The sequence below is a fragment of the Chlamydotis macqueenii genome, chromosome 20 (assembly GCF_036417535.1).
Source record: "Chlamydotis macqueenii isolate bChlMac1 chromosome 20, bChlMac1.mat, whole genome shotgun sequence".
Classification (NCBI taxonomy): Eukaryota; Metazoa; Chordata; class Aves; order Otidiformes; family Otididae; genus Chlamydotis; species Chlamydotis macqueenii.
Genome location: NC_141575.1, coordinates 5725915 through 5738967, shown reverse-complemented (window position 1 = coordinate 5738967; position 13053 = coordinate 5725915). Strand labels below are relative to the sequence as shown.

At 45.6% G+C, this 13053-nt stretch overlaps 1 protein-coding gene across 2 annotated transcripts in view; it reads left to right on the top strand.

The window, feature by feature from the left end:
• Positions 1 to 13053, top strand: part of ABL1 (ABL proto-oncogene 1, non-receptor tyrosine kinase) — an 81116-nt gene extending 68063 nt beyond the window's left edge. For both annotated transcript variants that reach the window (XM_086763617.1, XM_086763618.1), the window contains exons 5-11: positions 557 to 641; positions 1005 to 1182; positions 3317 to 3501; positions 5587 to 5739; positions 6313 to 6402; positions 6738 to 6902; positions 9265 to 13053. In XM_086763617.1, coding sequence (XP_086619743.1) covers positions 557 to 641; positions 1005 to 1182; positions 3317 to 3501; positions 5587 to 5739; positions 6313 to 6402; positions 6738 to 6902; positions 9265 to 10964 — 2556 coding nt within the window. In that variant the 3' untranslated portion in view covers positions 10965 to 13053. The remainder of the gene's footprint in view (positions 1 to 556; positions 642 to 1004; positions 1183 to 3316; positions 3502 to 5586; positions 5740 to 6312; positions 6403 to 6737; positions 6903 to 9264) is intronic.

The window sequence follows — 13053 nt, the reverse complement described above, 5'->3', positions numbered from 1 at the left end:
TCAGGCTCTAAATGCCAGAAATGAAATCGGTGACACCTCAGGCTTTTGATTACGGAGTGGCCACCGTCGGTCATGCCTCCCTGTCTGAAAGGGGGGATTTCTTGCTCCTACTCAGTGAAACTGAGGGCCCACATTTCAGCAGCTTCTCAAGCATTTGATTGTGGCATATCCTTCCTTTTATGTTCATTCTAGTTTCTTTTCTTTTCTGTATTTCTTATTTCATGTTGTCTGTTTTTTTTCTGTTAGGAACAAGCAGATTTTTCCTTTTCAGCTCCTGCGTGGTCCTGTGAGAGGCCCTTCGTGAAAGGGATATGGATTTTCTTGCCCCTAAAAGCTCCGTTAGAATAAGAATGATCAAAATATATGTATTTTTAAATCCTACAAAAAACCCAGCATTCCTAACTCCCTGGCATTGTGATGTGGCTACAGGGAAAAATTATCATGAAAGAACTGTGGCTTATGTTGTCAGTTTGCAGTTCTTTTTGTGTCCGCATACAAAAATCTGTTCCTCCTTTGTGCGTGCTGTCCTTGCCAAAGCTTTACCATTGTTCTGCAGGAGGATACCATGGAGGTGGAAGAATTCTTAAAAGAAGCCGCAGTAATGAAGGAGATCAAGCATCCGAACTTGGTGCAATTATTAGGTAAGTGATAAATACCAAGCAGAGGGATTTGAACTAAACCCTTGTGCAGTGATATGGATGTTAAGGAGCAGATAAGCTGCTTACCATACCAAGGCTTTAAATACAGACACTTATTGTCTGGCAAAATTCACAATTTGTACCAGTAATACATGATTTTTAATGATCTCGTCTCCCTAATGTTTAAGTTGCCAGAGCGTGAAGCAGGAAATTAAAACCCTCTATTAACCAGTTCCAAGCAGAACTCATTCTTTCTGTGAGCTCCACATTTCTACCTTCTAGAGGCATCAACTGCCCTAGAGGACAAAACCTGAAGATTCACTGATATTCTCAAACACCCGCTGTAAACTTTATCTTGGTCCCTAGGGGTGTGCACGCGGGAACCTCCTTTCTACATCATTACGGAGTTCATGACGTACGGGAATCTGCTGGATTATCTGCGCGAGTGCAACCGGCAGGAGGTGAACGCTGTGGTGCTGCTGTACATGGCAACTCAGATCTCCTCAGCCATGGAGTACCTGGAGAAGAAAAACTTCATTCACAGGTAGGAAGGACACTGAGCACCCCTGAATCTCGAGTACAAAACACCTCTTGATTTATTTTCCTGCTGTTCAGATTGTCATGGCATTGACTCAGATGCAGTTTGTGTCCTGTATTTAAGACACTAGTGCGTTACATTCTGATACAGTGCGTTAACCTGTCCATAGGATGGTCTCTTAATTGTTTGCCTGTCAGTGTTTCTCTCCTACCTTTGAAGCAGATGCAGATGAAAGACATACCAGGACTTCTATATTTTTGGACAAGGGCCTTAGATGTAAATGCTTCCCAAAGTGACCGGCTCTTAATGGACCAGATAAGCTGCTGCTCTTCCTTGATTCTAAGAGCCGTTAGAAACTGCTGCAGAAGCTCACAGCAAAGCCACCCTCTTAGTGCCTTCTGATCCCGTATTTGTTCTTGTTTGCTTCACTTTTTCCCCTGTTCTCTGCAGGGATTGTTCCCCACTATTGTCCAAATTGCATATTCACTTTAATAAGCATCTCTGCAGTCGTAAAAGTCTGAGAGACTCTGACCTTTAAGTGTGCTGCAATTATGGCTAGAGCTTTGCATTCTTCATCTGTAGAAGTGGCCTCCTAGCAATATAATGACACATCCTGCGCGAAGGTTTGAGAGTTGCTGAGTTTTATACAAGATGTTCTCTGTGCCATGGCGTGACCTTTCCTGCCCAATTAACTGCAATACGAAATTAGCACATGTTTTTTCATAGAGACAAATATGAAGATCATGTGTAAAGTTCTAAGTGCTCCTGTAAGTCATGTGTTACGTTTGCTGTTTAAATGCTTCTGTCAGTCAATAAAGTGAATGGTGATGCTGCAAATTAAAATTTCCAGCCTTTGATTTTCTCTATTGAAAGTATTTCATCCCTTCAGCCTGTAGGAAGGAACTTTAAAAAAAACTCCTTTGTGTGAATCCCATTTGTCTGCTCTCCTGTTTGTTTCATTTCCTCTCATTTCTGATGACCCATTTATCTAAAATAAATAGTAGCGTTTTTCCTTATCAGCCACCCCCATACCCACCTACCCAATTATTTTAAGAGTGTTGTCACAATTCACATCCATGGATTCAAATGTTCGGCTGTGACCTCATTTAATGAATCGGGAAGGAGGAGGAATTTGATTATGAAGGAGAGCTTTTATTTAGACACACATTGTAGTAATCGGCATTGGTAAGAAGGTATAGTCAAAATCACTGTGAAAATTTAATGGGCATCTAGTACGACATACTTTTAAAAAAAATTATTCTGATTGAGGAGAACAAGCAAAAGAAACAACAGTGTCTGCCTCATATCTAAAGATCTCACTAGAGCTTTCTGGTAGAATCAATTTTTAGTTCAATGTGACTTAATCTAGAAAAGTGTTTTTAATGAAACCTAATATTAGGAGAAATGTACTTCTGTGCTTTACATTTTTATACTTGTGAAGCATTTACGAGGGTGCTGATAGCATGTACGAGCCAGGGAAGTGGCAAAGGCAACTTGCACATCTCTCGCCTGTCAGGGTGGAGGCAGGTGAAAAAATGCGAGGAAAAGCTTAATTTTCTTGTTGCCCAGTGCTTTAAAAGTACTGGCAGCAGAGGCTACAACAGGTTCGAAAAGGCCAAAACGTGGTATGGAAAAGTTTCGTTGTAAAAATGTGGGGAGGAAGAAGAGCGTAGCTGGGAGTTAAACCTGGTGCTTGAGCAAGGACTGGAAAAGGAGTTCTGGAGAGTGACTGGTGTTGGCTGGGGTGACCAAAGTGCTAGAGGAGTGGGCAAGAAGTGAGGCATTGCGACTTCGTTTATTCAGCACTCGTCCTCAGCTATTGATAACTTCAGCACTGACATTTCTTTACATTATTTTTATCCTGAGGGTGGCAGCTTTTATTGAAAGTGAGGGGGCTTCTTCAAGCTTTCACTTCAAATTTAAAAAAAAAAAAAAAGTTTGGATGACAGTCTTACAGAGCTGGAATGGAAAATAACTTTCCCTCTTACATGTATGTGCATAACTACATCATTTCTGTGTAAGGCTGATCAAAATAATCACGTGCGGGCCCAGGTTTCTTTGGGAACAGCAGGTTTTCTTGCTATTGATAACAGTGAGATGGTAAAGACTCCTCATTGCCTGTTTTTGTTCTTGTTTTTAGGGACCTTGCTGCCAGGAACTGCCTTGTAGGGGAGAACCACTTGGTGAAGGTGGCAGACTTTGGCCTGAGCAGGCTGATGACGGGCGACACGTACACTGCCCACGCCGGAGCAAAATTCCCCATCAAGTGGACTGCGCCAGAAAGTCTGGCCTACAACAAGTTCTCCATTAAATCTGACGTCTGGGGTAAGAATTTGCATGTTTGAATTAATGCAGATTATATAGTCGTCTTTTCCAAGGCTGTGGAATGAGGACATTGTGAAACATTTCAGGAGGGAGCACCATTCCCTGGTTTGAGCCGTATTGTTCGATGAGCTTGTCGGAGGGCAGGAACTAATCTCTGCTAAGTCAGTCTTTGAGTGGAGCACTGAGGGTGCCGACCTGACTTTATATGTTTGAATTGTTGGCAAGTATGAAATAAAGGATTCTGTAGTGTTTATAGAAATGTATGAAATGGGGCTGGAGGGTACCGATACTACTGCCTTGATAGAGTTCTGGCGCAGAACTGTGAAGCAATATATTGTTATGCAGCCAGGAACTTTCAAACTACTTCAAGGAGGAAAGTGAGAATCTGGTTCATTTTATGTTTAAAAAAAAAAAAAAAAAGTGTGTATCTGTCTAGTGATAGCTCTAAGCTCGTCTTTCTGCATTTTAAAAGAATAATCTTTGGAATGAGATGAGGAGAAACAGAGGAAAAATTTGATGAGAAATGGTTATTGAAGAGCCCTGAGGTGCTAGTGATAAGAGAAGACTTAGCTAAATGGAGCTGCATTCTGTCAAATCTGACCACAGAAAATCTCATTGTACTTTTTATCAGCCTTTCTTTGGGTTTTATATCTCTGCCATAGCTGTTGGTCAAATTCTCAAAAGGGCCCGGTGACATGAGATAGAAGCTTGTGGGATGTAGTCCCAAAGGCACTTGGAAAATGTTATCCTGAGCATCTTCTATATAAAACCAACAGAGAGTAGTGAAGCAGCAGTGAAGTTTTCTGGAATTTGGAGAAAACTGTGTGGAGAGAGGCTTTATTTTGAAGAAACTTTTAAGTAGATGGCTGCTGCAAAATGCTTTATAGACAGGGAAGGAAAACCTAAAACAACCTCCCAAAGAGTATGTGATTGCGGACAAAGGGCTTGCTTCTGCTTTGGACTTGCACGTGGGTGCTGTTGGCTGCTGCTGGGTGTCTGCCACAGTCTCATTCCTGTTGCGTTTAAATAGTAAAGTACTTGAGGAGGAAAGATCCAAAAGGAGTATTGGGTATCTTTACTTAGGGTTAGCATAATGTCGCATAGTGAGAGTTGGGGCAGTGGACTTCGCGGTCTGATTAGAGCAAGCAACCGTCCCCGGAGGCCATGGCTGCTGCTGGGCATGCCAGAGTTTAGACACTTCCACCTCGCTGCCTCAAGACAGCAATCAAAGAAAATTGTGCACAGAAATGTCTAATGTAAATTGCCCTTGGTGGTGTTACCATGTAATGTGATGTGATTTCCCTACTTATGCAGAATTGTAATCGCTTTCTCTTCAGGTTAGGAACAGAATAGGGTGACTGAACTAATTACATGCAGGTTGTTGAACTGGTGTTGAGTCTATTCTGTGTGCCCGACTCCCGGGTTGGCTGCCTGACCCTGGCGCTGACCTGCATCCCCGCTGACTTCTGCAACTTGAATGCCTTGCCTGTTTCAAGACCCTTTTTGTGCTCTGTTTGGCTTTCTCCGTGACCAAATTGTCTCGCCCTCACCCTGCCGTGTTGGTACCAAGTGCTGAGACTTTCCCCTCACTGCTGCCTCCCAGGTTTCCCCTCTAGACCACACTGCAGCCAAACAAGGGCACCCCAAAAACACTGAGCTATTAAAGTGTGCCAGTCCTCTAGGGAGAGGTTGCAGATGAGAGGAGCTGTCAAATTGAGGGAGAGACTGCAGTGCAGCGGTGAAATGGTTTCAGCTAATCCACTGTGAAGTCTCTTAATTGTGCCTTTAATAGGACTTGAAGGATCTTAAGGCGTCCAGGTTTGAGACAACTGATACATTGAAAATTAGTCTAATTCTACCCTGTCATATCGCAGGAGACTTGTCTGTGCTGACGAAGAGTCTTGTTACGCTTCTTTAACGTTTAAGCTGCTGCTGAGCATGGGATCTGAGCCACCCAGAGCTGGTTTAAGTGTGCAGCACTGTTTAGTGACTACTCCCACTAAACATTCTCTCAAATTTAAGATGAAAACAAAGCTTATTGATTGTTTTTCTTTTTTTTTTTTTTTTCTTCTTTCTCCACTGCAGCCTTTGGCGTTCTGCTGTGGGAAATCGCGACCTACGGGATGTCCCCTTACCCTGGGATTGACCTGTCTCAAGTCTATGAGCTGTTGGAGAAAGACTACCGTATGGAGCGCCCCGAAGGCTGTCCTGAGAAAGTTTATGAGCTCATGAGAGCATGTAAGTGTTCCTCAGCCCTGCAAATCCTGCTTTTTAGCTCTGCAGAGTTGCAGTAAAAGTGCCAGGATCTGGCCACATGCAGGAAGGCACAAGAAACCCCCTGCCAGTTCCAGTGAAGGTGCAGTGCTGTGTAGAAGTGTGTGGTTAGAACTGCTTTCCCCAGAGGAGGAACATGCTAGGAAACCAGACATTTTTCTCTGCTGGGAGCACACAGGTCTGGGGAGACATTTGTTGTTCAGCTCAATGATTTCTTTGTCTCCTTTTTCCTGACAATTTAAAGAAAAACCTGTGCTTTAAGGATGAAGCAGGAGCTTTATTAGGCTTCTTAAGGGACTGACTGTTACTCTTCCACTGTAGCCTTATGGTGTGTGACTTAGTGTGATAGATTTTTTCCAGTATTACCTTGGCTCAGTGGTGGTTGCAGATACCCAGCACCCTTCAAATGAGTTTTCCGTGTCATTATTTTATCTCACCCATTTTATAAAAAAGGAACTGCAATAGCTGACTCCTCCTGGTGTAGTGTACTCAATGTCCAGTGCTGGCAGGAAGTGTTGAGTGGTGTTGTTTTTTCAGGCTGGCAGTGGAGCCCTTCCGATAGACCCTCCTTTGCTGAGATCCATCAGGCCTTTGAAACGATGTTTCAGGAATCCAGCATATCGGATGGTACGTCTGGGTCCCTCTTGGAGTGGCAGTTCTGGGGATGGGAGGAAGACTAACTGCATCCTTAACTCTGCATGTTTTTTGTAGGCTGCTTTGCAGTGCAACTCAGTCCTGTGTTATACTGCCTGGTGTAAATGACATCGAAAGCAGAGATGGGTTTGCATGTGGGCTTTTTTCTGTGTATGGGCATGCATCTGTTTTTAAAGGCCCAAACAGCTGAACAATCTCAAGGAACCTCTGCTTTGTGTTGTTTGCTTTTCTTTTGCACTATTAACTGTGAACAGCACAATAGTTTTTATCTTCTGTTGATTGTAGTGATTTTCTTCTGTGCTTTGCAGAGGTGGAGAAGGAATTGGGAAAGAAGGGCATGAGGAGTGTGGTGAGCAATTTCCTGCAGGCCCCAGAGCTGCCAACCAAAACACGAACATCGAGGAGAGCTGCTGAAAGCAAAGATGCCAACGAGAGCTTGGAGACTACACATGCTCGAGGCCAGGGGGAATGTGGTAGGTTTTAATTAAAGTCATTATTCCTTCAGGAAATACTGATGAAAACAAAATACATGTCCAGCTCTTCAGGAAAAGCTATATCTAATAACAGGTGCCATCTTTCTGTGCCAGTATTGTGTTTCTGCGTGACAGGCTGCTGAGTTTGCTTTCCTGGGTTCAGAACTCCTTTGATTATTTTTTGCAGAGGTAGGTTGTTAATCTTGGGACCAGATACAGACAGCAGCTGGTAGTGTGAATCCTTAACTGGCTGAGGGATTTGGCACTATACCTGCTGTTGCTTAGAGAAGCCCTAGGAGTTCTTTTAACGTAATGGCTCTTGCCTGCAGCTCCTTACAGACCAGAGCCCGAGCACAGAGCTCTCTGATCGTATCCTCTTCCCGTTCCCTGGTAGGAGCTATCAGTGGAATCTCGCACTGCATCCGAGTGCTGGGTAATCTGCTGTATTCAAGCCACATTACACTACCACACTGCATAATTTAAAGCAGGACGATTGCTTGGGTTTAGCGAGCACCGTAAGGGAGGTTTCTTCACTGTTCCATCCCAGCAGGTTTGTGCTTGCAGCACTGAAAAGTATTACTCTTGACAGGTACCAAATATAATTTCAGCAAGGGACAAAGAGGTGTTTGCAAAATCTTCCATGAAATTAAACTCTTTCGATCATTTTCTTCAAGAACTTAGCTTCCATTCTGAGGTAATAAAAGCAGTGGTAAACTGCTGAATGTATACAGTGGATTTGTATCTAGTTCATTTGAAAAATATTAAGGTAAAACAAAATATAGTGTTTTTTTCTGGCCCCTGTTGAGGGTGCCTTCTCTGACAGTTCATGTGATTGACCTTTTTTGTGTAATGTCAAATTCACCTGGCAGTATGTTTCAGTAGCAGATGTACATACATCTAGACGAAGGAGAGGGGGAAAAAAGAGGGGATGTAAAACGTTGGGAAAAGGAAGTATCAGAGACTTGGAAAAGGAAGGTCATTTATCGTGTATAGGAAATATAATTGCCTAGTATTACAAGCTTTGAAGTGAAATAACTTCATTTAAATACTTAAGGGCTTTGAGAGATTCAAGTGCAGCAGGAATAATATGATTTTAACATTATGCTGGGAATCATTTCACTCTTTATTGTGAAAGAAAATATTTCACATTAAAGTTTTATTGCAGTTTCCCCTTCAGTCTCCAGTGTTTCCATAGCAAGTCCAGCGGCTGGAAGGCGATGCTCAGTGCAAACTGCTAGTTTTCTCTGGAGCTCTGCAGCCCCATTGTGTCTAGACACAGCGAGGCCATGGCCTCCTGATGTGCTGTGAGAGCTCTTCTGGTTGTCCAGGTCCCCATCGGCTGTCGTATGGGAATGGTTTGACTGCATGTGGTCCTGTGGACGCGTGCTGTCTTCTCAAAGTACGCAGCTATTTTTCTTAAAATTCTCTCTCCTCAACCAAAATCCTACCCGTAGCATAATGATCACCAATATGTGACTAAGAAGCATTCTCCTTTTCCCTGAAGACTCTGCTTGTCTCTCTGCTTACTGCCTGCTTGAGCTGTAAATGTGTGTGCTGCCCTGAAGGCATTCCTGCTTTGAATAAGAACTCCATCTGAGTGCCTGGCCTGGGAGTGAGACCCTCTGTCAGTCAAATACAGAGACCTTCAGGACTCCCTATAAATTTCTTATAAACTACTATTCATTTTTAAATACCTCTTGTAAGTGGAGAAAGGGTCACCCCATCATTTTCTTCTGGAGCAGTGCTGCTGAAGGAGACTGTTACTGCCGCTTTCCTCCGTTACTGTACGAAGCTGGCCATCTTCACGGTGGTACGACCTGAAGCGTTCAGCTGTCAAAAGGCCTCTTGATTTCTGCTTGTGAAAAAGTTATTTCCATTCCTCACAAAGGACGACATGAGGGAAGGAGGTTAGGAGTGTCAGAATCTAAATGAACAAGGAGACTGGGGATGGGGGTGGGTTACGGAGATGCCTTATTAATTCAGAGGGTCACAGCACAGGGACTAAATCAAAGGCCTCTTAATATTTATCCTCTTTGCAGTGTGAAGTTCAGACAAGTCTCCAGATGTGAGGGCGGGGATGTGAACGCAATCATTTTGTGCTTGTATGTCGCTGTTTAAATCAGAAGCCTACAGGGAAAGCACTTTGGCAGCTGAGTCCTGTAGAGGCCACCTCATAAATGGATGTTTGCAGGATTAGGGGCCGCGTTCAGTGCGGCTGTACTTGCTTTGCTCCTGGTCTGACATTGGCTCTCTTTACAGAACCTTCACCTTTAGAGGAGCTGCAGCGGTTTGATGCTGGAAGAAACCCAATTATTCTGACTGTTGAAGCAATGCTCAATAGACTCTTTTCTTTCCCTTGCAGACCCTCTGGATCACGAACCTGCTATTTCTCCCTTGCTCCCACGGAAGGAGAGGGTGGCCTTGGAGAGCGGTTTGAATGAAGATGAGAGGCTCCTTCCGAAAGACAAAAAGCACAACCTCTTCAGTGCCCTTATCAAGAAGAAGAAGAAGACCGCCCCTACCCCTCCGAAACGGAGCAGTTCCTTCAGAGAGATGGACGGCCACTCGGACCGCAGGGCGGGTGGGGAGGAGGAGTCCAGGGATGCTGGCAATGGAGCTTTCGTTGCACCCCCCACAGACGCAGCTGACCCCTCCAAGTTTCAGAGCCCAAGCAATGGGGCTGGTGTCACCAATGGGGTTGTCGCTGGGAACTCTGGATTCTTATCTCCCCACTTACGGAAGAAGTCCAGCACGATGAGCAGCAGTCGAGGGGTGGCTGGTGAAGAGGAGAGTAGTTCCAACTCCAGCAAGCGTTTCCTAAGGTCCTGCTCAGCCTCCTGTGTGCCCCACGGAGCAAAGGACACAGAGTGGAAGTCTGTGACTCTGCCTCGGGATTTGCAGTCCACAGGACGCCAGTTTGATTCCTCCACTTTTGGGGGACACAAAAGTGAAAAGCCAGCGCTGCCTCGGAAGCGGGCAAACGAGGCCAAGGCTGACATTGCTGTCAGGGGAACAGTGACCCCTCCTCCACGGCTGCTCAAGAAAAATGAAGAGACCACTGATGATGTGTTCAAAGATGCAGAGTCGAGCCCTGGCTCAAGCCCTCCCACTCTGACGCCAAAACTTGGCCGTAGGCAACCTGCAGCCCCTCCTTCCTCCAGCGTGCTCCACAAGGACGATGGAGTCAAATCCAGTGCCTTAGGTACCACTGTGACGATGGACCAAGGTTCTGCTGCCAAACCCAACCCTGCTGGCTTTGTGGGGGCCAGCAAGGCTTCCTCTGAGGAGCCACGACTGAGGAGGCTCAAGCAGACCTCAGAGTCGGCCGGGAAGGACAAAGGGAAGTTATCGAAGCTGAAGCCGGCCCCTCCGCTTCCGCTCTCCTCGTCCTCCGTTGGCAAGCCTGGGAAGGTTTCTCACAGTCCCAGCCATGAGGCAGCAGCAGATGCGGTGTCTGGGCCGAAATCCAAACAGTTGACTCAGGTTGGAGATTCTGCGAGCAGTGATGCTGTCAAGCCAAACCAGTCAGGGGAAGGTGTGAAAAAGCTGGGGATCCCCTCTGTACCAAAGCCACAGTCCTCTACGAAGCTGCTGATGAGCACAGCAACCCCGGCTGCCTCTTCCTCATCTGTACCCTCTGCCCCGGGCGGGGACCAGCCATCATCTACAGCCTTCATCCCTCTCATATCCACCAGAGTCTCGCTGCGGAAGACCCGACAGCCCCCGGAGAGGATTGCCAGCGGCACCATCACTAAAGGGGTGGTGCTGGAAAGCACTGAGGCTCTGCGGATCGCCATCAGCAAGAATTCTGAACAAATGGCAAGCCACAGCGCTGTCTTGGAGGCTGGCAAGAACCTCTACACCTTCTGCGTGAGCTACGTGGACTCCATTCAGCAGATGAGGAACAAATTTGCCTTTCGAGAGGCCATCAATAAGCTGGAGAATAACCTACGGGAGCTTCAGATCTGCCCAGCCACAGCTGGCAGTGGTCCTGCAGCCACCCAGGACTTTAGCAAACTTCTCAGCTCGGTGAAAGAAATCAGCGACATTGTTCAGAGGTAGCAGAAGCCAGGTTGAAAAAATAAAAAAAAATAAAAAAAATTTAAAATTGCAATGGGCCAAAGCCAACTGTGTAGAGTGACAGCGTGTGTGGACTGACAAAAGACCGGAGCGTTCAGGTTAGGGCTGTGCAAAAGACACAGACTGGGAATGGATGCCCCAGCTCCCAAGGGCAGGGCTGTGTTCAAGAGGCGCTTTCCACCCTCTTAACTCGGATTCCCTGTGTTTCATATACTCGTAATCGTCTTATCTGTGGAGTTCTTGCCTTGTGGACTACAAGTCTAAATGCTGATGTCACACCATGCCTTTTTATTAATATTTTATTGTTCTGGACAGACTGTTATGACACTAAGCCAGACTAATGGACACTGAGATGCCATCCTCCTCAGGAGGACTTTCTGCTGCGTTTTTGTCCCCTCCCTCTGCCCCGCTGTACACAGGATGAGTGTTTGAATAGCAATATACCCGCTGTGTTTCTTGGGAGAGTTGCAGCACATATTCCTGGCTCGAGCCTGACATTTACGTGGCATTAGTGCAGCAGATTTAGTGCTTGGGAGGGAAGGGGGGGAAAATGGTTACTGTAAGGGTTTGTTTAATGAAAGAGTGCTACAAGTGATGTTTACCCAAATTGTTCCGATGATTCCACCTGCTGCCCTTTGTTTCTGTGTTTTTTCAGCAATTGCTCAGTGTTGTTGAGCCCAAATGAATTGCTTGGGTTCAAAATGTTGCAGACAGCACCCGCTAACGTAGCGGCACGGGAGCCTGTCTGTGAATCTCCCTCGGCAGCGATAAAGGACTGGAGAAGGCCTGGAGGAGGACGTTGCTGTCACGCTCTCGTGATGTCTGACATTAATCGGGCTGGCGTTTGGGGTGGGGAGCTGCAGAGCAGGTCTGGGAGCAGCAGGCTGGTGCTGAGCAAGGCATCGCTCCCTGAAAGACAGGAGAATTGCAGCAGGGGCAGATGCAGCTCGGCATGGGCTCAGAGATACCACTGTGCCTCCTGCAGTTGTTTCAGCTGAGCTTGCACATCGCAGATGAGCGAGAACTGCTGTTTCTCTGGCTGAATTTCCAGCTTTTTGTTCTGTGAGTGGAGATGGGACTTGGCTTCTGCCCTCCCGTAGAGACCTGTGCTTTGAGGGGCTGTGGTGCCTCCCTTTCCGTGCCAGTGCTGACTCCCCGTGAAGAGCTCAGATACCAGTATTCTGGGGTTAAAACCGTCACTACCTTGGTGCCAGTGTGGTTCCATCCAGCATCAAACAAGGATCTGTGAAGACTGCAGACGCTTCCCTTGGGTGCATCTCCCGAGGAAACTGCCACAACACGCTGACAGCAGGACTCCGGGCTTCCTTTCCAAAGTCCTGTGACCTTCCCAACTAATGCAGCACGACTGGGAACTAACTGTGACTTGTGACAATAGTGAAAAAACAAGGTTTAGGGCTATTAACAGTGCAATTTAACACCTCCTAACAGTTCCAAACAAGAGAAAAAAAAAGCATTTTCCATGTCCTGTTCCCCTGTAACTCTTGTGACCCCTGTTGTGTATCTTAAACACTAATTGCCTTCAATTGTATTTTATTCTGTTCTCTTTGGAGCTGTTTGTTTTGTATATGATTTCTAGTAGTTCACTCGTGTGTGTTCACGCCACTTCTCGCCCTCACAACCAGCCATGAGTTAACACATGACAAATGTTCAAAAGGAAATACACACTTCTGCCACAGGCTGCCTTTTAAAATGTAAGGAAAAAAACAAAAAACCAACCCACCCCAACCCTTGGACTGTCTCTTTCCTGGAGGTACTGTTTTTACTTTGATAACATATTGTGCCACTATATTATACATTTGTATCTCGTTATTACACACTTTTGTAGACTTGTCTTTTTTTACAGTGTGTAAATAGCTCTGTCCTTCAGCTCTGTGATACCTGAAGGGGGTTGTTTCCCCTTTGATTTGGTCCAGTACAGATTGTTTCTGTACACGACTTTCAATTCTTCCTCCTCTCTTTCTCTATTTTTTGGGTTTTTTTTGATTTATTTTTTATTCCAGTCTCTCGCGCGTAGTATATTTAAAAATAAATCAATGTTGACGAAAACCTG